The 24,877-nt window shown below is 40.9% G+C and overlaps 1 protein-coding gene across 1 annotated transcript; it reads right to left on the reverse strand.

The window, feature by feature from the left end:
• Positions 1–290: 290 nt before the first annotated feature.
• Positions 291–13,987, reverse strand: NAT1 (N-acetyltransferase 1). Its single transcript, XM_073085845.1, has 10 exons — positions 13,770–13,987; positions 13,054–13,329; positions 11,011–11,739; positions 10,783–10,939; positions 10,597–10,700; positions 9,997–10,518; positions 8,967–9,188; positions 7,734–7,980; positions 6,475–6,596; positions 291–1,014 (listed from the first exon to the last, which is right to left on the reverse strand). Exons 2-10 carry the CDS (start codon positions 13,177–13,179, stop codon positions 952–954), a joined length of 2,292 nt encoding a protein of 763 aa, XP_072941946.1. The 5' UTR covers positions 13,180–13,329; positions 13,770–13,987; the 3' UTR covers positions 291–951.
• Positions 13,988–24,877: the final 10,890 nt, after the last annotated feature.

Here is a 24,877-nt window from a genome sequence, read left to right on the forward strand (position 1 = left end):
CTGACGCGGGTTCAGAATCGCGTGTTTTATTTTAAAATAGTATGAGCAGGGCTATAGTGCGTACGCGTGCGTCGAGTTCCCGCCGCCTGGCCGCGCCTGGCCGTGCCGGCCGGTCCCCGACCACTCGGCGCCGCGGCGGCCGCCCGCACCGTGCATCTGCGCTAGTATTAGCGTACGCCTTACATTATATAAAAATCAACTTTTATTTCTTATTGATAAATGAACGGCAAGTATGTAATTGATTCCATTGTTGTTAGTACAGAAATAAAGTGCTAGGAATAAATAAAACGTTTTGTTTTAATAAATTACACTGAAGTTTATTCTCATTCTGAATACATATTGACCAATGTTACTTATATAAACTTGCATCACTTCACAACTTTATTACAATTCACTCAATCAACATACAGTTCTTATGCCCGAGGAAACACATTGGCTTATTTTTATGTATTTTTTTTTTTTGTTTTTGATTTATCTAGTTACAAAATTCTATAATCTGATAATACAATGAAATTTAAGCATTCTTACAGTTTATCCACTAAGTCCATTTAGTATTGAAAATAAATGATCATGATGATATTATTAATAATTGATTTAAGGTTTTCATACATATATTTCTTACAATTTTAACTAAAAAACGCTCGCTGCAGGGGAAGGGGGGCAAACCTGGGTGCAATCATACGTTCAAACGAACACTATACATTGTATACATTTGTAAAAAGTATCAAAATCGAGTAAAAGGCCTACAAAAAATTATCTCGAGATACTAACATTTTTTACGTAGTATAACCTAAAAATTGACCTATTTAACACAGGAATCGCCCAGCGCGGCGGATCGTGCGTTAAAGGGTAACGAAGGTTAAGGTACTTTTTAACTATTTGGCTTAATTATATTTATATGAGATGAGCGCAAATAAAAGCGGTGCGAGTGCGAGGCGGCGCGGCGGCGGCTCAGTCCTCCGCCTCCTCGTCCTCCGACTCCTGCTGCTGCAGCCACGTCAGCCACGTGTTCACCTGCACACAACACACCGTCAGCCATTAGCAACACGAAGACCAATTGGGAATCCAAACGAAAACGACTTGACAAATTGACATGTACACAATAAAGGAATTATGTATTATATAATAAAATACCACGACTGTGCGTGGGACCCCAGTCAGTCACGAGGTCGTACAATTTTATCAAGTTAATTTTCTAAAATTGTATTACACTTTCCTCGCAGCTTCCATTAAAAAATGCAATTATGATAATGAAGCAATATATTATAGCATATGTTTTAAACCACATGTATATAACCACAAACTTTACAGAGGTAATAAAAAAGTAATACAGCAAGAGAGCGCAAATATCTGCTCGAGTTTCGGTACCTGCTCTTATATATTCGACGCACACGTCTGTAGTCTCATGTATACTCACGCGCACATGTGTGCGCTTAGGTACCTCCTTTTTTACATGACGATATCTACCGAATCATTCTGTAGTGTATTAAATACACTCATAATTAGACACGAGCACTGGTGTGGGGTGCGGTGGTGAGGCGCGTCTGGCGACATCTACTTAGCTGTCAGTTGATCTAGCACGTCACTCTGAGTGTGGGCGCCGTGCCTGTAGGACGACTTGTGGATCGATTTGTATTATACATATTTGTACAAACCCAAACCAGTACACATTGCATCGTGCAAGCCACAATATATTGTTTTAAAAACTTATGTGTCCGTGTGAAAGCAGTGATAGCTTAGTGCTTAAGAAACTCGGCCTCTCGACCGAGGGGTCCGAGGTTCAAATCCCAGGCACGCACTTCTGATTTTTCAGTTATGTGCTTATTAGAAATTAATTATCACTTGCTAAACGGTGAAGGAAAACATCGTGAGGAAACCTGCATACCTGAGAGATTTATAAAAAAAAATCTCAAAGGTATGTAAAGTCTACCAAATACGCACTTGGCCAGCGCGGTGGACTATGGCCTAATCCTTCTCATTATGAGAGGAGACCCGTGCCCAGCAGTGGGACAGTAATGGGTTGTTGATGATGATGATGATGTGTCCGTGTTAAAAATTATAATTCTTTGTTGTAACAATTGTGTAGTCCTAAATGTAGGAACTCACTCTTGCTTTTTATACAACAGAATTAGTTAGTAAATAATAGAGATGCGCCGAATAGTGGTTTCACCGAATAAGCGAAAGCGAATATTATTCGGTTTAACTTTTACCGAACCGGATATTCGGCCGAATTATTCGGTTTACCAATTCATTGTTTTGCCGCGTAAACAGGTTCTAATATTTCTTTTATAGTGAACATTATTGTCAATTCGCCAGTTACCTGTGTTCATTAAAACTTTAAAATGTTGATTTAAGTTTTAAAAAGAAATATTTATTTGAGGTTTAAAATAAATGTTGACTATACTAGGTATAGAATCTATATAAATAATTAAAATAACAAATGTCAAATTGTCAAAATACAACAGCATATACCATAAAAGGAAAATATAAAATAAAAGGAAATACGGTACTTATAACGAAAAAAATATTATTTAAATTATGGTTTGTTCCGGCTAATCTTCAAAATGGCTGTACTGATTTTGACGGGACTTTCACTGGCAGTTAGCTGATGTTATAGACAGTAACATAGGCTACATTAATTTTGGAAAAAGAATTAGGAATAAGCGCAAAAAAGTTAAATCCCATGAAAACTTCAGAGTATTTACACTTTTAACGCGGGTGAAACCGCGGGGCACAGCTCGTAAGTAATAAATATGTTCATTTGAGGTTTCAAAATAAATGTTGATTTGAAGTGTAATTACTTTATGTTATTAGATTTGTCATAGGAATTCTTTGACTCATAATATAACATAAATCTTACATAAGAAGTTTTATAGCACTCTGTGACCTAAACCCGCATTTTAACCACGCATTTCTGTGTCCAAAGTAGCCGTTTTTTACACCGTACGAATATTAATACACTCCCCTCACAGTTGTAAAAAATAAACATAGCTATGAACGTTTCATACTTTTAAATGCCATTTAAAAATTAAAAGTGAGTAATGAGTATTTTGTTTAAAGCTATAATGTTAATATTTTATTTTGGACGTATGTATTTATAAATGTTTTTGCCATTGTGTATATACTAGGCAATAGCATCACTATAAGACTAACCGTTGGGCTTTATCGAGTTTTATTGTTTGTTTTGACTGTGTATTTTCGCTACACACCATAGTAGGAGATATTTAAATTAGGAATCATTATCAAAATAAGCCATAACTCCAATAGAATCTCGACTAAGCGACCTATTTGTTGTCGTATTTGTGGCATTCGGATTATCGAAAATTTGGATAATTGAGTTTATCAAGAAAAGCTATTTAAACCGATTTAGGAAGGTAATGTTTTTCGACTATACAAGGTGAATTTTTAAAACGGGCCTTCAGGGCCAAATCGGAAACTATAAGGATTAGCGAAAAATGCTGAAAGGAGTTACGAGGCCGATTTTGTTAAAAACTAATGCATCATTACTTTTTTAAAATAACTTTTTCCCTAGCCGGGAATCGAACGAGTTCATTTTGAAAAAAAAATGCACCCTCTATATTATTCCACTATCTGATAGTGTTGCTTATAAGGATCAAAATCTGGGAAGTAATGATAAATGACATACTAAAAGAAAAGCCTCAATTTTAAGAAAATACATATTTTTTCATATTAATTTGGCAGTTAAGTTCCCGCCATTCATCAATTTAAACATTTCGTGTATTAACATTTTTATTGGCTCAATGTTTCTAATCATTCGAAATGGACGTTTTGTTTCCCAATAATTTATATTTTTATGTCCGACTTAGCTAAGGTTATTTTTAGGTCCATTAAAATAGATTTACTTGCTATGGGCGGAGTATCGTTTAAAACAGATGTAAAGTTGACAATTTGCGAGAATTACTTTTTAGAGTCAAATCCGAGTGATTACTAAAAAAAGAGATATAGAAAATCATATTTAACGTTGAAACGAAGTTGTAATCAACAAACAATAAGAATTTACTATTTAATCAGTTATCTATTTTCATTAAAAAATCAATCCTAAAAACGGCGGTAACTTATTTGCCAAACTATTACTTTCTCATACTAAGCCGTATGTCATAGTCATAACATCGAATAATTAGTTGATTAACCAACAAATTCTTCAATGGTATGACTTATGTCTGTGTCTAAAGAATTATATATATAATATGTTGGATGATACGGGGAGCAAAAACGCACAATTTGATTTATCTAAAAATAGAAACATTTAATGTTATTTTAAATTTACAATATTCAAATGAATTGAAATTTTAGACTAAATGGTTACACACGCAATATACTAACCTAAAAATAGAAAAATCGACAATTAAAGGTTTTTACTTCCAACATTTTTGTAGATCGATACTATTATTAAACTTAATGAATTTATATGATTTACTTATATTTCTTACAACCACAGTTAGCTATTTAAATCACTTTACGAGCAGGCTTTTATTCTACTCCACTCATAACCCTCTTAAATCTCCTGTCAGTGTCGCAACGTCAAACTTTTAAGGCGGCGTACACACGGTATAAATATTAGGCCGCGTACACAGCAGACAGTATACAAAGCTTACATATATAAATCATTTGTTATGTATAATCCTTAAGGATTAGTATGCCAATGTATGGAAAATACGTATTTTCTTCAAAATTTTCCTTTTCCTTTAATTTGTCACATAACATTACTTCCCAGAATTTGATCCTTTTAAGCGACACTATCAGATAGTGGAATAATATAGAGGTGTCATTTTTTTCAAAATGAACTCGTTCGATTCCCGGCTAAGGAAAAAAATATTTTAAAAAACTAATGATGCAGTTTTAGTTTTTATGAAAATCGGCCTCGTAACTCCTTTCAGCATTTTTCGTCGGATTTGGCCCTGAAGGCCCGTTTTTAAAAATTCACCCTGTATATTTGTTACGTATGTATTTTTCATTCTTTGGCAAACTCAAACGACTTCACTAATTTTGACATATGATGTGTCGTTGGATTCGTCTAAATTGTGGAGATAACATAGGCTATATTTTTAGCAATCGGGTTTTTGTTTTTTAAAGTAACTTTTTAGTTGCGATTTGGCGACTTTCCGGAATTTAAATGCACATGTCACAAAAAATGTGGCTGATTTGCAAGGGTTATTACAAAGTTACTTGTTCATGTTTGTCAATCCGAATAATCGCGAATATTTATAACTGAGGTCCGGATAATCGATTTTCTACTGTATCGCTACTGTACATTATGTGATTGCTTATCATATGTTTCTTTAATACGTTTAGGTGGAGTTCCCATTATAAGTCATTGATCTAGACGCCTGTTTGTAGCCCAAATGGCTTGATAGATTTCGACGTATGTGTGGTGTCAAATTTGTCTTTATCACAAGAGCAGAATAATTACTAAATTTTCTAAATCAAGACTTCTTCACATCAAATTTCAATAGTTTTGGTTGTGTCACATTTTTATTGTTTTTTAATTCATAATTTTTAGTTTCAATCATTTATAAGTTTCAAAATAATTATCATATTTTTTCATATTACTTCACAAGTATAAGCGGGTTTATGTCACACGAGCTATAAAATAGTATACGATACTCGTGACATAAGTAGCCTATTATGTGCATGGCGTTTAGTACCCTCGCTGCGTTCGGGCGCTAACTTCACGCCGTGCAAAAATAGGCTACTTTGGCCACGCGTATCGTAATGTACTATTGTGTTTTAGTTATGTACCGTGTCGTGTATACACGAAAATTGACATACCTACTCGAACCGAACATATTCGGCACCAAAACCGAATAATTCTGCCGAATACGAATAGCAAAAAAGATGCCGATTACGTCGAATACCGAATACCAAACGAATATTCGGCGCATCTCTAGTAAATAAGTGTCCAGTCTACCAGATGGTAAGTGGACCTTTTCCGCCCATGGATATTGGACATCTGTTATTAACGCCAGATAAGATTAGACACCTGACTACTCCTAACTGGGTAATATGTTAATAACATAATAATAATAATAATGTTCAAGCAATAATTACTCATTAAATTTATACTCAATGAAATTGACTTAATAAATTTAATTCTATCTCCGTAGTCATGTAGAACTAAGTTACAATTTAGATTTAATGAATTCATTATAGAATTAATTACATTTCAAATAAATATTTTTAATACAACATAATATATTGAGTTTCTTTAGCGTCAAGTCAGCTGTGCCTTTTAAATACATATCGCATCTCATGTTTATGGGCTCGAAAAAAAGAAATAACAAGAAAAGCCAAGATTTTTCAGAATTAACGAAACAGAAGGCTATAATGGAGCTTCTAAATCAATCGTTATTTCGTCAACATAACGGTATAGATTTTATTTATATTTTTATAAACGTTTACTTTACTCATTTTTCCTAATCGCCCTCAAGGAAGTATAATTTTAACAAAAAATACCTGGAATAGGGCCTCTCCCTTGCCGGGGTAGGCGTCCGTGACGTCCTCGCGCCAGCGCAGGAACGCGTCCTCCTCGCACACTTCCAGATTGTACAGGTACATGAACCACCGAAGCAGCATACCTGAAACGACCATCATCATCATCATCATCAACCCACTACTGTCCCACTGCTGTGCGCGGGTCTCATCTCAGAATGAGAAGGATTAGGCCATAGTTCACCGCGCTGGCCAAGCGTATTGGTAGACTTCACATTCCTTTGAGATTTTTTTTATAAATCTCTCAGGTATGCTGGTCTTCTCACGATGTTTTCCTTTACCGTTTAGCAAGTAATAATTAATTTGTAATACGCACATAACTTTGATCAGATCAGATCACATGATAACAAAAATCAGAGGATTGGGAGCCTTGGATTTTAACCTCGGATCCCTCGATCGAGAGGCCGAGATTCTTAACCACTAGGCTATGACTGCGTTTTTGAAACGACCGTAATGCGTTAACTCGTTTCTGGAACGTCGTCCCCGCAACGAGCACGGCCACGACGAAGCTCGGCGTCTCACCCATAGATATAAGATGTCAAAGATACACCAATGTCAGATTGAAATCGTGACCATAATTGATATGCATATGTGTGGTGTTACAGTAATTTGTAATCAAGTAAAATAAATATATAATTGTAACAAATATATGTATGGTGCCAATAATTTTGAGCAAATATGGCTTAAGCTTTGTGGTAGAAAAAACGTATTTTCTTGTGAACTTTATACTTCTATTGGCTGTTTCGCCTTTTGGCAGTACATTCGTCAGTAAAGCCAGCCAATTTTGTAATTAAAATTCAGCACTCCATTAATAAGCATATTATTTTTCCTAAAATATTAAAACACTCCGTAGCCGGGGGAGTTTAGAGTCGCTTATTCAAGAATAAATTGACGCATGATTTTTCTGTGCATTTCCTTCTCTCCTGTACCTTGTTTTTATAGGTTCACATCTTTCTCTCGTGCTTCGTTCGTCTTTAGCGTAGTTGACAACTCTGTCAGCCATTTAATGGCTGTCATGGTGAAATTTACGCGGAACCATGCCGACATGCGTAGGTAAGACACGAAATCGAAGAAAAAGTGCGGAGATCCATAGTTTCATTCGTAAATGCTCCAAAATGCTACTTTTTTTAAAACGTTTCAAACAAGAAAATAATCGACAGGGACAATTTCAACCGTCAAAACTGGTTAGATTTCGTCGTCAGGAGGGAGGGACGTCGACTCACCCTTGGGGTAGCGGTGGTGGTGCGCGTGCACCTGCGCGGCGTACACGGCGGCCAGCTGCAGGTCGGCGCGGCCCGCCAGCAGCGCCGTCAGCAGCGGCGCGTACGCCTCGGCCAGCGCCTTCTCGCGCTCCAGCGCCGCCTTGTCGGGCGCGGCCGAGCCCGCCGCCGCCGTCACGTGGCCCGCCAGCAGCGCCACCAGCGTGGACACGAAGGCCGCGTTGCCGCGCACGCCCGGCTCCACGTTGGCCTGCGGGGGACGCGCGTCTCATTCTCGCTTCTCGTCTGAGCTGTGCGAGCCCTTCTCGGAAATAACGCTGCATTGCCATTTGTGTAAGATTTGTTTTGTGTATATTGTAGTGTTACATTCGATTTGTGAAACTAATAAATAAAAAAAATACGCGCATGTGTAGCGCGGAAATGTATAACTATCCTCGTTACGAGATTCGCGAGAACCATGCAGTGTAGCATGATATATTTGCGAAACTATAGCCTAGCGGCTAAACGAGGCATTCGTGGAGGCTGTCAGTAAGTCTCAGTTAGACATGACTAGAGTTGGGTCAATTCTAACTTCTGAACGTAACTACAGGAATTCTTAACATAAATAAAAATGAGATTATTACCTTCATCGTATATTCCGTAATAATTATTAATCTATTATACAAGGTGCATTTATCAAACGGGCCGTCAGGGCCAAATCCGAAACTATAAGGATTAACGAAAAATGCTAAAAGGAATTACGAGGCCGATTTTGATAATACATAATTAAAACTGTAACGATAAATAACAAAGTAAAGGAAAAGTGTCATTTTAAGAAAAAACATATTCACCCTTAATCGGGTAAAATAGGGGTTGCAAATTTGTTTGAAAAATTCACAAATTTAAAGCAAACATTGAAAATTTGTATTTGACTTTTTGAATAGAAATAAGGAAATACAGTAATACCCCGGACTTACCGCCTTAACGAATCGACGCATCGAAGAATTAGGTAACGATCGGTATGAAAATGTATAAAAGAAAATTGTATTTTCTTCAAAATGAGCCTTTTTTCCCTTTAGCGTGTCATTCAACATTACTGCCTTGTAAGGATGTTTATTTTCCCAAAACGAACTTTTCGATACTATTAACGGCCGCAATTCCTGTCAGTATTTTATTAAAATTCTTATAGTTTCGGCTTCGGCCCCGAAGGCCCACTCGAAAAATTCACCCCGTATACGACGTAAACGCGGCGGCTACCTTGATCCAGCGGTAGAGCGCGGCGGGCGCGGGCTCGGCGGCCAGCTGCCGCGCCAGCAGCGCCTGCACGCGCAGCTGCGGCACCAGCGCCGCCAGCCCGCGCGCCTCCAGCGCCTCCAGCGCGCCCGCCGCGCCGCCCGCCCCCGCGCCCACGCCCCCGCCGCCGCCCACACCGCCCCCGCCGCCGCCCTCGCGCTCCGACACGTATGCGCACGCGTTTATCTGCAACGCACACGCACCGATTACCGTCGACTCGTTTATGAATTGCTCGTGACATACAATAGTGGCAACTTTCCAAAAAATAAAGAAATCTTAGTCGTCGCGGGACGCCTGGCTGTGATGTGATGTGATGAAGATGTGATGCATCGATAATATCATGTTTATCGACTTACATATTTATTGTAGCAACAATTTTTTATCATGCATGGCGACACATTATATACTCATATGAAGTATCTCAAAATTAGTAAATATTTTTTTATACTTATAGAATTAATATAAACCTTTTAATATATATAAATGATTGTAAACTTACAATAATTATATTTGATACTTACAAAAACCAATTTATACATTTTTATTCATAAAATCTTTATTAAAATATAGCATCGGGTATAAAAGAAGTGCTATAAAAGAGTGCCTTTGGGCCCGGGATACCGCGTCCACGGCCTACTGGGCCGTCCCTTTAAATGTTTCACATCAAAAAGGAAGTTTACTATTGCTATAATTTTAAATCGTTGCAGTTCGATCAGGTCATCTTACATATAAAATTCTCATGTCACAATGTTAGTTACCATACTCCTCTGAAACGGCTTTACCGATTTCAACCAAATTTTATATGCATGTTCAGTAGGTCTAAGAATCGGCTACTATCTATTTTTCATACCCCTAAGTGATAAAGGTTGTTCACCCTTAACATTTTTTTATTTAAATGGCAACACAACATTTGCTGGGTCAGCTAATATTATGTAAATAGGAATGAGACAATTGCAACTAGCGAGGAACGTAGCATTAGATCGAAGAGACTCACTTTGCTCTCGTTGTAGAGCGTCTGCAGTTGGTCGAGGCCGACGAGGTCGCGCAGCTCCTGCAGCACCTCCAGCAGCAGCGGGTAGTGCTGGCCGCCCTCGCACCAGACGCCCACCTCGGCCAGCGACACCAGCTTCTGCCGCACGGCGTGCGCCAGCAGCGCGGGCAGCCGGCGGTGCGGGTGGTGCGCGTGCAGCAGCGCCCGCAGCGCGTCCGCCACGGGCGCGCGCTTCACGCCGCGCACCACGCCCACCGCCGCCGCCGCCGCGCCCGCCGCGCCGCCGCCCTCGCCCTCGCCGCCGCCCTCGCCCTCGCCGCCGCCCTCGCCCTCGCCGCCCGCCAGCGCGTGCTCCAGCACGGCGGCGATCACGCGCCGCAGCACCTTGTCGGGCAGCTGCAGGTCGCGCAGGCGCTGCACGGCGGGGTGCGCGGCCGCGTCCGCCGCGATGTCGTCGGGCGGCAGCCGCGCCAGCGCCTCCGCGGCCTCCACGCCCAGGCGGCACGCCTCCTCCTTGTTTAGGCCCTGAAGAACAGATTTCGATTAAAATCTCTTCGCCGCGAGCGAGCGCGTTCGAAGCGCGAAGCGGGCCACCGGACGTACCTTGTCCTTCTTAGGTTTATCCTTCTTGTCCGTCGCGGGTTTTATGGTGATCGAAGGCTCCTTGATCAACGGAGTGGAGCTCGCGAACGTGGGCGTCAGCACGTCTGAAACGACGGAAGGAAGTCGCCGTTAGAGCGGGCACGCGAGTTCCTCGCATCGTACGATAACGTTCGAGGAGAAACTCACTCTGCGGGGTGGGCGCGAGCGGCAGCGGCGCGGGCGCCGGTCTCGAGAGGCGGTTGGCGGAGAACATGAGCGAGTTGGCCGCCGGCCGCATCTGCACGTCCTGCAGCCCGCCCGCGGCCACCGCCATGCGCGACTTGCTGTTCCGGCCGGACGTCTCCTGCAACACGAGCGGAGGGTTAGCGCGGCGGCGCGGCGGCGAGCGTGCCCGCTCGGCTCCCGCCCCCGTACCTTGGCCCCGTTGCCCTGCGCGTTATGCGCAGAGTGCGCGGGCGGCTGGTGCGGCGCGTGCTGCTTGTAGTGCGAGCGCGGGAAGTAGTTGGGCGCCGAGCGCTGGCGGAAGGCGTCGCGCGGCGCGAAGCCGTTGCCGAAGAGCTTGTCGGGCGGCGGCACGAGCGCGGCGGCGGGCTGCAGGCTGAGGCCGGCCAGCACGTCGTCGAGCGGGCGCGAGCGCAGGCCGCCGCGGAAGAGCGGCTCGCGGTCGCGGTCGCGGTCGCGCTCGCGCTCGCGGCGCGGCGGCGGCGAGGCGTCGGGCCGCAGCTGGTGGATGGGCACGGGGCCCTCGGCCGAGGTGGCGGCGCGCGGCAGCCAGCCGCCGCGGCGCAGCTCCAGCACGTCGCGCAGCATGAAGCGGATGCGCGGCGCGAGCTCGCGCGACGAGGACAGCGTCTCGATGCGCGCGAAGTACTGGTCCATGAGGCGGCGGCCGCGCTCCGAGTCCAGCACGCGGCCGCAGGTGCGCACCAGCTGCGCGAGGCACTCCAGGTCCTCGTGATGCTCGGCGGCCGCGCGCCGCGCCAGCAGGTTCTGGATGCAGCGGTGCAGGATCGACTCCGCCAGGATTTCGAGCTTGCCCAGCTCGCCGATGAATTTGATATTGCCCAGCATCTTACACTTGGCGAGATGCCGTTTCTCCTCGTCTTCCGGCGAGAGTTGCTTGTCTTCGAATGCCGCAAAAGCCTGGTTGTAACGTGCAGTTGTGAATATTACTGTATGATCCATGTAAAAGCATTGAAACCTTAATTATGTTCATATGTTTTTGTATGTGTACATGTTTATTAATTATTATTATTATTTACAAAATATACAATGATCCCACTCGCGTCCCATGAAAAGAAGGCACAAGCTAACACCATCTCTATGAGTAGCAAGGCCAAAAAAATATATTTCAAGTTCGAATGGTGTTAATTATCTAACTTCGTTGTTCTAATGGTGGGTGATTATCGTCACTCTGGAGAAATGTACAATGGAAACTGGTAGTATGTTATGATTTACGAGCAAACTATTGGGTTGTTCGGAAAGTAATTTCGTTTTTTCCCGATAGAGGATTTAATTGTATTTTTTTACAGCTAACTTCACACCTAAGTCGTATTGTCATTATATGTTTTTACAGCTGACACAAGGCTTGTGTGTGAATAAGTTCAATTGATTTTATGCAATCGTTTTTGATGGGTGCCCCTTTCATCATCACTTTCAGCACTTTCATCATATTTTACTTTTTTACTATAGAAAAGGTAAAAATACTGTTCAAGTCAGAAAAAAATTAACTTATGGGTATGGAGAAGATGTGTTGTCAGTTCGCCAGTGGCAGAAACGGTTTACAAAATTTAGATCCGGCAATTTTGAAGTCGAAGATGCACCACGTTCTGGTAGGCCGTTTAAGGCTGATAAAGGCATTAGTCAATGCAAACCGGTCAATAACAATACGTGAGATCAGCCAGAGTAAATTTATAGAAATAAACTGTTTATGACCACTTGAAAGGCCTGGATTTAAGCTTGGAGTTCGATATATGAGTCCCCCGATTTCTCACGATGAAAAATTTGCGTCGTCGCGTTGACGTTTATGATCTGCTTCTGAAACGTCACGAAAATGATCCATTTTTGAAGCGAATAAGTACTACCACACCTACTATATTCTCCAGATCTGGCGCCTTCAGATTATTATTTTTTCCGATCACTGCAATATTTTTTGCACAGTAAAACCTTTACTTGAAATAAAGAGATCAAAAATCACCTGCAACAGTTTTTTGCAAGAATCGACTAAACAAATTAAGAACGTGGAATCACGCTCTTACCAGAAAGATGGCTTGGTGTTGGGCCAAAATGGCCAATATATTATTTTATAAAATATTTATTAATTATACGAAAATTGTCTTTCATTTTCACAAAAATAAACGAAATGACTTTCCAGACAACCCAATACTTTAAAACAGCATTGACGCAGTGTACGCTAATGATTAGTGTGAGGTTGCAAGCGTGAGTCGTAAGAGATACCTGAGCTCTATTTTCGAACTCGGTGCGGCACTTGTTGAGCAGCAACAGCTTGAAGGTGCAGGGTTGTCCGGGCGGCTCGAAGTTGGGCGCCTCCTCGCTGAGCCGCTTGCAGAGCTGGGCGTACATCGACGAGTACTTGGGCTCGTCGAGCGCCTTCTCGAAGATGAGAAGGATTACGCCCTTTAGCACCTTGTCGGAGTCTAGTTCCAGCCCGAGCAGATCATCGCTGAGCTTTTGAAACTTTTCCGGGGTGAGTTTATTTAGTATACCTCGTACCTGCAATGCACGACGCAAAAGCATATTATACAAGATGATTTTTTTAACTTTGCGAGCATGAGCAATATTGTTTTTTTTACTTTTAAACTGGGAACTCCGCAGCGCCGAAGCCTGCTATTATTAGGTAAATGTAGGTATGGAGTTCCTCTGTTCAATATTTCTTTTTATCTATTATATATTTTTTGAACTATCTTTTAAGTATCAAATAGTGAATAACTTATGACCAACACTGGTATTTTAAATATAATATGCCCACTGTATAATTATGATCAGCATCAATCAGGGTAGACTAAGAATTTAAGAAGGAGAAAGAAGGCTTTAAGCTTCAAGTTCAACTTTGTAACACTGAACGTGCGATGTTTCAAGGATAATAAATAAAATATTAGCTAGATTAGAAAATTCGTGGAGAGTTGCCATGTGTCCAATAGGAGCGCAGATACCTTCCGGAATATGACGTCGTGGTTGGCGTCGCCGTCGGGCACATCGTGGTGCCGCAGCGAGGATGGCGGGACCCAGCGCCGCCTCGGGGGGGCCTGCGCCCGCCCCGGGGCGCGCAGCACGGGCCCCGGCTGCCGCGCGCTCTCCGTCTTGCGGCCGGTCTGGCGCCCCGCTGCACTCCGCCCTCTGTCGCTCTGCCGCCGGCCCCGACTCGCACACCACACTTATCGCCTCCGATCGAATCCTGCGCACACAGATACACACATTAGTTTTTACTAGGACCGTTCGCTCCTATCACTTTAGAATGGCGATGGCCAAAAAACGCCACGAATTTCAACACATAGTTATTTTTGAAGATGTTTTAATTATGTGATCTGCTTTTATTTACGTACCTACATATGAAGGTAACTTTTAGTCACTTCCACTCTTTTGAATCGAGCCACCTAGCATTATTTTTTATAAAATCTATAACATATTAGGACACATGAGCTAAAAGACCTAGACGCGGTGGACCAACTCATATATCTTGGCGCCCTGATTACGAACGACGGCGACTGCTAAAAAGAGGTGGTGCGCAGAGCACAGCTGGCAAAATCTGCGATGAAGCGATTGGAAAAGATATGGAGGAACAGAGGCATTAGCAGAACCACAAAAGTTAAACTTGTAAAGACCCTTATCTTTTCCATATTCCTATATGCTTCAGAGACGTGGGCACTGAAAGCAAGAATAAGAGCAAGAATTGATGCCCTTGAAATGTGGTGCTGGCGCAAACTGTTGGCTATTTCTTGGACAGCGCGCCGAACCAATGCGTCAATTCTCTCAGAACTGAAATACTTCGGTCACGTGGCACGACGAGACCCAGACAACTTAGAAAAGTTGATAGTCGTTGATCAGGTGGCTGGAAAGCGTTGCAGAGGGAGATCGCCAACCCGATGGACAGATGTTGTCAAGAAAACTAGCAACACCACAATCTACAATTCCATACACATTGCACAGAATCGCAATACTTGGAAGACTATCGTAGACAAGGCTGTTCTTGAAGGTCACGACCCTCAGTCATGAGGATTCGACTAAGAAGAAGAAGAATAACATATTATGGGCGGAACCCTAACGGTAATACCCCGAAGGGTAATACACTATTACCTACTAAGCGACTGCTGCTTGTCCATCTTGCGCAGGGCTCAATATCGTGAACCGTAATAGATAGAGACTTGAAATGTTTACAGTGCATGTATATAGTTGGCCGCTACAATATAAATAAAAAAATCTTGAAAATAAGTGGGGGTCGTCATACAAGGAACGTCCATGTTTCGACGTTTAAACCGTAATAGGTAGGTAGGTCAAATTTTCACAATACATTTACTTCTATGGCTGCACAGTTAGACGTTATTAGTAATTTATACGTTTCAAAAAGGAATATTGTAAAGAAAAATGTTTTAAGTACAATAACTTTTTTAGGGGCAATATTAGCCTAGGGATTTGGAAGAAACCAAGAAACTATTAAAAAAGAACCTACAATTTTACGTTATGCGGGCGACATTAGGTTCAAGGAGGGCCCCAAGGTTTCTAGGAGTTTCCGCGGACCGCAAAGTAAGGACTAAGGATCGCGGGCCAATTGCGACCTGCGGGACGCTATTGTCGTTCACTGAGCTATCAAATAAATACAAAGAAAATCGGTTAATAAAAAAGAAAAGTTTAATTACAGAACTTTTTTACCTTAGCTTATAAGTAGATACTAGTAACACTTAAATTTATTTCTAGATTCTTTTCATGTGTGAATATTTGTACATGAAATGATGAAATGTATACATTTAAAACATACCTACGCTTCTATTTAATGACATTTCGACGCAATATAGTCGGCGCAAGTATCGTAAATACTTAATAAATGTACATGTAACGGGTGTGCGTCATAATGACAACAAATGTAAACATATTAGCAATAATGATTACTCGTTTTCGTCAGCGAACCAGGGCTCGCGGGTCGTCGACCTTGCTCAGGAGTCAAACGAACGAGAGATTCGGATCTCGAGGCGATCGATGACTCGCGTGCGTCGCGCGGGGCGGCCGGCGGCTGCAGGTGGGCAACGAGCGCTGGCGAGCGGCGATTGGCGATCTGCGAGCGACGCGGCCGCTCCGAGGGTCGGCGCCCTCCGCCGAGACCTTGGCGCCGCCGCGGCAAGGTCGCGCCGCCGTTCCTGTTTCGTCACGCAAATAGCCATTCTGCGCTTCCGCCGCTCGACTCTACTAAACTCCACTTCGCGGACTTCACGTGGCGATGACGCCGTGCGGCTGCGTCTCCTTGCTGTATCGACACCAACGGTTACTACGAAACACACTTTTGTTAGGTAGATCTTCGCAACGTATCCTTCTTGATTTCTTTGTTTTATGTAGATACTTAGAATGTGCCGTAAATAATACCGTATTGTTTGTTCCGATATGATTTTAGTAAAGAATCTAATCTTTCACGAACGATAGCCGACAGGAATTAAAACCGTCGCGATCGACCGTCAGCGGGTCGGCGAAGACGAGTGGAGACGAGGCGGGATCGCGTATGTGAACATAAAGCGGGAGCAGATGCAGTTGCAGATGGGATGATCGGTGATGCGGCGCAGGTCGCGGGGCGAGTCAGTGACCCCCGAGCATCCCCCGGCGGCGGCGCGCAGCCATCCCGGCGGTCGTCGACCCGCCGCCCTCGCGCAACGCCCCCGCCCCGCCGCCGCCCGCCCCGCGCGCGCCCGCGACCACGTCGGCCGAGGTGCTAGCCGTAGCACTCGATACATTACAATAATGTCATTTTTGGCGACTGCTACGAAAAGACCCACGTGTGGCGGTGGCCGGTGACCGCTCTCGCGCTTCCCCATAACAGACTCCAAGCACGCATCGTAAAATGCACATACGAGTACATGCATGCATAAATAAAATTGTATGGTTTAACAATTAAAAATATGTCCCACAAGTATATAGCCAGATCGAATAATTCTAATTACATATTTTAAACATGCAAGTATTTCATCGGTTACTAGTAACTTCACTAACCTGCATAAATAGGTAAAGTATGATGAATTATATGAGAAGCATCAATTAAATTCCGAAGACGCGAAATTATGTTGCGATTTTTTTAGTCGAAAATGATTTGAACTAACAGTTAAAAAAGCGCAAAAGCACAAAAAACTAAGATGACTTACTTGATGTGTTTAACATTTATGTTAACATGTTGTATAGTTACCTATTTATATAACTACCGTATCGGAAAATCAATCATTGAATCAATTAATTCAATTAATTGATCTTCTGATTTACGGGGGTGTCGTCTTATTGCAACGCATTTTAGTAGAGAACTGATGGGAGCTCAGTAAAACCAGATTTGAAGATGTATTTACAAACCACTAGGCTATCACTCCTTTAAATATCGTTAAGTCAAGAGTCAGTTCTCACCTGCTATGCAGGAGGCAGTTACCCTGATCTGGACTATTTCTAAAACACTGTCAATTAGTGTTATTGTCGACATACATATATAGCTAATATGTTATGAATTGAACCAAAATGTTGGTGCAGTTGGCAAGCTAGTCACAACACCGTAAACCATCCCTTCTATCCCAAATATCCCAATCCATCCGGAAGCCTCGCGACCTTTTACAACTTCTGATCCTACAGGTGTACGGTGAAGTACACCTTATGCATGCAAGCATGCAACTCATCATTGCATGTACATACAGATTTTAAAAAACTTCATTTATCTTAATGATTTATAAACGAAGCTGTTTGCCTGTTAGTATAATACACAGAGCTACGGAACACATGTTGAACATTCAAAACTAAAAATATGAAGACATTGTGAAGGCACAACGTTAACTGACGTTACTCTATAACTCTATAATACACGAGCTAGCTCTCAGCTCTTGCTCTAGCTAATTCAGCACGTAGTCGGTACGCGAATGTAAAGCGATTTGGAGACTTATCATACTTATTTTAAATAACGTTCGTATATTATGTATACGTAATATTATACATTAATATTGATCGCATTGGAAGAAGTATAGACCCATCAATGAGTACGAATACCGATCTAGCTAGTTTTTTGTGCCATGCTGCATTTGAATAACGTATAAGAAGCCCTCCGTAAAATTTATCTCAGTGTCAAGGCTTCGGCCAAATGTGGTGCGATTGCTTGGTGAGGTCGTAGCACGTGCGCGTCGCCAGCCGCCCAAGGTCACGACGTGGGCCGTCGCGCCGCGCACACACCGCTACACTGAACACGACAGACAAGCCCTAAAACTATGTCTGACCTTTCAATTTGCCAACCACATTTTAGCTCCTGGCTATCAAAACGTTTTATTGATTAATCAACCTACAAAAACTGTAGCATAAACGAATACACTTAAATCGTTTTATACTTTAGGTACTGAGTAACGTTTTCTTTATAAAAATATAACGTTGTATAATAGTAACTGAATAGAAATTTATAACGTATCCGACCTTAACGCGCGCAAGAGCTAGAATTCGAATGCGTTTCGTAGGACGAGCTACGGAACGGTCACCTTAGAACCGCTGCCGACCTACGTCCTACTTTAGGCGGCACGCGCGCTTTTGGAACGTAAGGGAAAATAAGCGAAGACAGGGCGGGCCCATAGTAATAATCGCACAGCAATAAAAGCGCAATAGGCAAGGGTCGGAGGGGCGCGGGGCGCGCGACCCAGTTGCAGCGGCCGTGGCGCGGCCCGCTCCGCTACCATTGACCCAGATCGCCGCCCGCGCCCGCCGCTGCCGCACAGAAAGCGCCGCGCAGAGGCCTTGCCGCCTGCATCACCTACTCGCCGGATCTTTACAACCTGATGCACCCCGATCACACATATTGGCGCTCTGTTACATAATAACGTCATATAAAAATGCCATTCAATGTTTTAACGAGTTATTGGAATTATAAGTACAAATAAGACTTATTTCTAGGCATGAGATGTTACGGTGATGCAGAAAAAAATATCATATAATAAAAATTATCATATTAAAGAAAGGTAAAACAATTGTCAAAACGATATGATGACCATTCAATTGTTGTAGGTGTTCTCGATATACACCAATAATAGGTGATGAATATATACAAATCGGCAGTTGATTTCATAATTAGCTGAGCTATTTTGCTCATTGTTTTAAATGGTAAGTTTACCACTGAAGTACCATACTGTAAATTATCTGAAGCTACATAGTATGTAAGATACTATAATTTAGCAATAGCAAGTGGAAATATGTCGCAGCCCCCTAACCCTAATTTTCCTAACCATATGTTATGTCCAACCTGTACATTTGTTTTTATAAGTAGATAATGCCTAAACACATAATGAAGTACATACATACAAATATAATGTATTGTAACTACAAAAGTAGTCTCAATATTTTCTCAGTAAAAATATTGTCATGAACTTTTACTTTATTGGTGTTTTTTTTTTGTTTTTAGTAAGGCTTCACACCTACTCGTGACTGCCTTATAGAGTAGATTTGCGACCCCTTGGGGACTTTTATAACTGTAGTGCTAATTTCCATCATTTCTTTATATTTTGCCTACTACTAAAATTTCTGAACGTAAAACATACAATAATTTTATATATTATGTTATTTAATTTATTGAGCCTGATAATTAAATATGATAATAAAATAACTATTTAATCAATGACTTCTTAACACTTTTATTTAAATATATGTACAAATGAAAAACCAACCAAATAAAAATTCAATACTAAGGGCACATAGGAAATACAATCAGACAACACAATAAGACAAGTTATGTGGCAATTTTATAAAGTGTTTTATGGAAAGTAAAAGGCAAAAAATATTATTTCTGTTTGGATGTCAATTGTATTCTGCAAGCAATAAAATTGATAATATTTGACATAATAAAATATTGTCCTAAAGAATATGAAATCATTGATATTTGTTAGGCAGATCAGTAGCTCGATCAAATCCCCTATTGCATTTCTAACGTTTTAGTTCATAACCTTAGGTTCAAAAGGATTTCCTTTATGCGATGCCCATGAATACTAAGACATTAGTAAGGGCATTCCAAAGGGAATGACTAAAGCAGGCAAGCAGGCCAGGCGGCGAGCTGGCGCGGGCGGGCGCGGGCGCGCCGCCGACGCTCGCTCGCGCTGATGCCACTCACGCTCGCCACTCGCGAACACACTACATCGCTTTCGTCCCTGCTCGCTTCCGTGCGAGGTTAGAATGCATTTCTCTCCTTTGTTCCGCGCGTTGGTTGCCGTGAATCGCGTCCGAAGGATGCTTTCGGCGCTGACACTTTAATATACGACAGACGTATACAGATTCTAGAATAACAGGAACTTGTAAAATGGCTCACAAAGGTGACGCATCGACACGATCCGATCGAATGGTCTTAATGGAGTTTAAAACGACCATTGTAACCTTTGCGTTCGTTCCTCCGCCTGCTGGTGTTTGCAGCACTAGTTACACAATAAAATATGAAATTCACAAACTTACGAGGCGACGAAAGTCAATTGTAGAAAGCACACGCACCGCAACGCGACAAGCGAGTTCCTTTGAACGCACACAACTGTACAAAATCATAAATGTCGTAACATCAACGCACACCAACAACTACAATCAAAGGAAAGATGACAATTTGGACATAGACAATTTTTTGACACCAGTGGGAGTAGTGGGACCAAAGCATTAAAATACACCGCCATTACATATAAAACGATTGAGCAGCTACAACAATTCAAACTTGATGCAGTTAAAATACAACACATCATAACGTAGCATCCTATTTGTCAATAATAAATATCATTTTTCAAGCAAATTATTATTTATAAAAATTTTGTCGGATTTTTAGGACTGCCATTGTTCGAATTGTACTATAATATACTGTAAAGAACTAACTTTACCATAAATAATTTCGTACCAAAGATATAGACCGCGTAAACCTGCTAGTCCGCTCTGAATATAGAAATGAATCGCATCGCCATAGTAAATTGTATGACTAGCAGTTTGGCGCGGACTGTACTATAGTATCATTATCGATAATCCAGATGTCGTAGTCATCGCCTAAATAAGGAATATGCATGTTATTTAGATATTCTGTTTTTTTTTCTCGGTTCTTTATGGTCCTGAAATTAGATCGAAACAATTATTTTTTATTTATTTTGTATTAAATGTGTTTTTAAACACTAATACAAAATAAATAAATTATTTTTTATTTATTTTTTATTAGTGTTTAAAAACACCAATAACATTGTTTATATTTGATATATCACTATTAAAACCATAGATATAGGATGTCTAGCGAAAAAAATTCTAAGTTTATGATTAACACCAAGTGATAAGTGGAAACTATTGTCCCAAAGAGTATAGTAACCTATATATTGTCCCACCTATTCCTATATAGATTACTATACTCTTTGGTCCCACCCTCTTTAATCTAGCCAAATTCTCGAATATTTTTGAAATGGCAACCTTTCAGGTTGCATTTTTTCATGAAGTTATAGGTAAATATGGAGAACACACTTCGAATACCTACTTGAAGCAAAACCTATGTATCACCATCTCGCTCTCTGTGGGCAGACCCTCTCTGTCTAAGTAGGGTAACCTTTATTTATTTTGGCACATAGGGCCAATGTTGCCACATTACCGAATCCTTAAGAAATGGGATTATAATTCGTTGAATTGCCAACCCAGATATGCATACGTGACCTACGATTTTGGGATTTTCAATTGAACTAATCATAGTTCAAGTATTTATTTAAAGGTAAATTATTTGACAGTGTTTAACTTCTGGTTAGGCTAGTGTGGTGACTAATTCTAAGAATTTTCTAGGAGATTTAAAGAAGAAGATAGCAATACTATAGTCCACACTAGAAAGAGAGGTCGGCCCACAGAAAGCGGGATGGAGATACGTAGGTATTTGCCTCAAGATTTTGTTCTAAGTGTGGCCTCCATATTTACCTATAACTTCATGCATTTTTTACACAAATATAATTTAAGACAAATACAGAATTATTTTATTGGCAGCCCCGCCCTTTCGAATGTCTAGTGTCAACGTCAGAATCAAATTAATGTCACTCTTGAAAAAAGCGCGCGATTTTCATATAGTGGACACATAAATCTGCAAAATAGGGAATATGCACATTTTTTATTTTTTTATTTTAAACCACTTATCACATCGTTTTAACATAGTAAAAAATATAAACAATTTTATTAGTGATTGAAATATTTTTTTAAAAATTATTTAAAGTATCAATAAAATTTGACACATTTGAACGCCGCCATTTTACGCGCTCTTTGAATGACGTCACGTAGCGTGATTTGTATTAATATTGATGATAACTGTATGCGCATAAAGGTATTATTAAACATTTTCAGGTTTCATCGCTATTTACATCATGGGAAAGGCTAAATAACCACTTTATAAATATTTCCTGGACTTATTGTGCAAAACCAGTACTATAAACTATGAATACATTATATAGTGTTTTTTCTTTTGCAAAAGATGCGAAAATACGAAAAATGTGGTGCAAGATTATACGAAACAGATATAGTATCTCCAAAATCGCATTAACATTTGTATTTATTGTAACAAACAATAATTTTAGGTAAATGATTTTAAAATATTGCATTGATCATCTACTTCGTTATGTACTTATCGACTTCTACAACAAATACTATCATTTGAAACACACAAAATGCATTATAATCTATTATAATATTATAAAGATAGATGAAGATAGGTAATTGGTTGAAGGTCATAGAACCCTTTGTGGTTCGACTCCGGAGGCACTACCGCCACACCTATTTCTACCTAATAACAGCAGTGTTAGGTGATGCTGTGTTCCGGTTTGAAGAGTGTGGTAGGAGACAGACTTTTCCGAGGCGTTCCAGCTTAGTTCTCAGGGGTAGCGGCGCATCTGTGGCCGACCTTAGGTGGGAATATCTAATCCTATCTGGGGTTGATTACATATGTCCATGGGCGGACTGTATGCTCGTCTGCTACTCCTATATTATAAAAAAAAGAATATTAACATAATAAGTTATGATCAGTTAAATATTTCCGAATTGACCTATGCATAAAAACCAGTTTATTCATTTTGCATATTTTAGGTAAATAGTCCGATTGTGCTTTGACAAAACTACTTTCAATCATTGTTCTTGATTATTCCTAATAATACTATGTAGAAAAATCGCACTAGGTAATAAATAACACTGTAGGAATATAGACAAAAACATTTTTTTCTCTCAAACAGTTTGAATATCGACGCCGATAAACATCGTAACACGCTATGTGACGTCATTTTTCGATTCGACCAATGGGAATGCGTTTTGCAAATTTGAATTTCGCGCGCATAATTTACGATTTTTGATTAAAGTTTTAAACAATTTAACACGAAATAAAGAAAAAATAATGGTTTAGATGTAATTTCAGGACCGTAATGTACCGAGGAAAAAAATAACAAGCAAATCTAAATCACATGCATATTCCCTATTAGATATCCTATTTGTTATGTACTAATTTATTATATTCTGTGTAGCTTCGTTATGATATTCAATGCAAAAACGTAGTGTTTGTGTATTTTTGATTCATTTGAAATATATTCTTGAAAATGGGAAAATAGTTCCCCGTGTCCTTTCCCGGACTCCATTTTGCGTCACTATATATTATAAAACGTGGGGATTTATTTTGTATGACTTTTAGTTTTGCCAATTTACTTTATTTATTTTTAAATGTTGGTTTCAATTGTTTTAGATAATTTAAGCAAACAAATTCAGAAGCCAGTAGAAAGACATTTAGAGGAAATATTTGCTAAACAAACTTTAGATACCGTACCGTCTAATAATCTATAAATATCTCAAATAAAATTATTATTTATTGTATCTTTTATCCGCACACTTATTCAAAAGTAGAGTTAGGATAAATTACGTGTCTATTTAAATTTATAGACGTAATCGGGCAAAGGGCAATTATTTCCCACCTTGGTTCTCCATGATAAGGGAAAGGAAAATAATTTCCCAGCCATATAATTTTTTTCAGTTTCAATCATTTATATATGGTTTTATGTATACTGATATCGAAAATGACCCAAGGACAAATACTTAAGCCATGAATATCAAATTTTATACTTCGGATTTTATTAAGGGTTAAAATAATAAGATAAAAAAAAAAATAAAAAAAAAAAATAAATAAAATAAAAATGTCTATATTCCCTATTGCTAGTAGTAACGCCATCTATCTAAACCTACCGACAATAGTAGTAAACTATGCAGGTCATGTAAAACAATTTAAAAGCTTTAAACCAATACAGGTCCCCGAAGCATTTTCCACTTTTTCTTAATGCGAATACCTCTCGAACACTCGTGGAAGAAGGCAGAATCCGACTTGGGTCTGAAATCGAGAACTCTCTGGAGCGGGTCTCGGAATGGGGTCGACTTAACCTTTTTGAGTTCAACCCCACGAAGACACAAGTATGCGCGTTTACCGCTAAAAAAACCCCATTCGTCATAGCGCCTAAGTTCCAAGGTACGCGCACCTTTGGTAAAAGTGTAGGGATCCCGGGAGTTGACATCTCGTGTGATGTGCAGTATCGGAGTCATTTGGAAGTTAAAGCCAAGTTGGCATCAAAGAAACTAAGCGTCCTGAACAGAGACAAGAGGTACTTCACTTGAAGGAAACTCCTTTTGCTTTATAAAGCACAAGTGAGGCCCCACATGGAGTACTGCTCGCATCTCTGGGCAGGGGCGCCACAATGCCAGCTCAACCAGCTAACTCCGTACAGAAACGCGCGGTGCGAATCGTCGATGACCTAGCGATCTCTGATCGATGAGAACCCTTAAGCCTGCGGAGGGACATAGGTTCCCTCTGCGTGTTCTACCGGCTTTACAATGGTGGGTGTTCTGAGGAACTGTTCGATCTGGTGCCTACATCACCCTTTCTTCATCGCACCACTGGCAGCGACCCGTGGCAGTCCTCGACGGCTCGGTTTGAACGGTCATTTTGGCCGCGTACGTGCAAAATGTGGAATGAACTTCCTCCTGAGGTATTCCCTCAGGACTATGACATGGGGCTCTTCAAGAGGGGTGTAAAAAGAGCTCTCCTTCAAAGCCGGCG

Source organism: Epargyreus clarus, unplaced genomic scaffold, assembly GCF_041222505.1.
Source record: "Epargyreus clarus isolate Ecla_fem2 unplaced genomic scaffold, WU_Ecla_fem_2.2 ptg000023l, whole genome shotgun sequence".
NCBI classification, from domain to species: domain Eukaryota; kingdom Metazoa; phylum Arthropoda; class Insecta; order Lepidoptera; family Hesperiidae; genus Epargyreus; species Epargyreus clarus.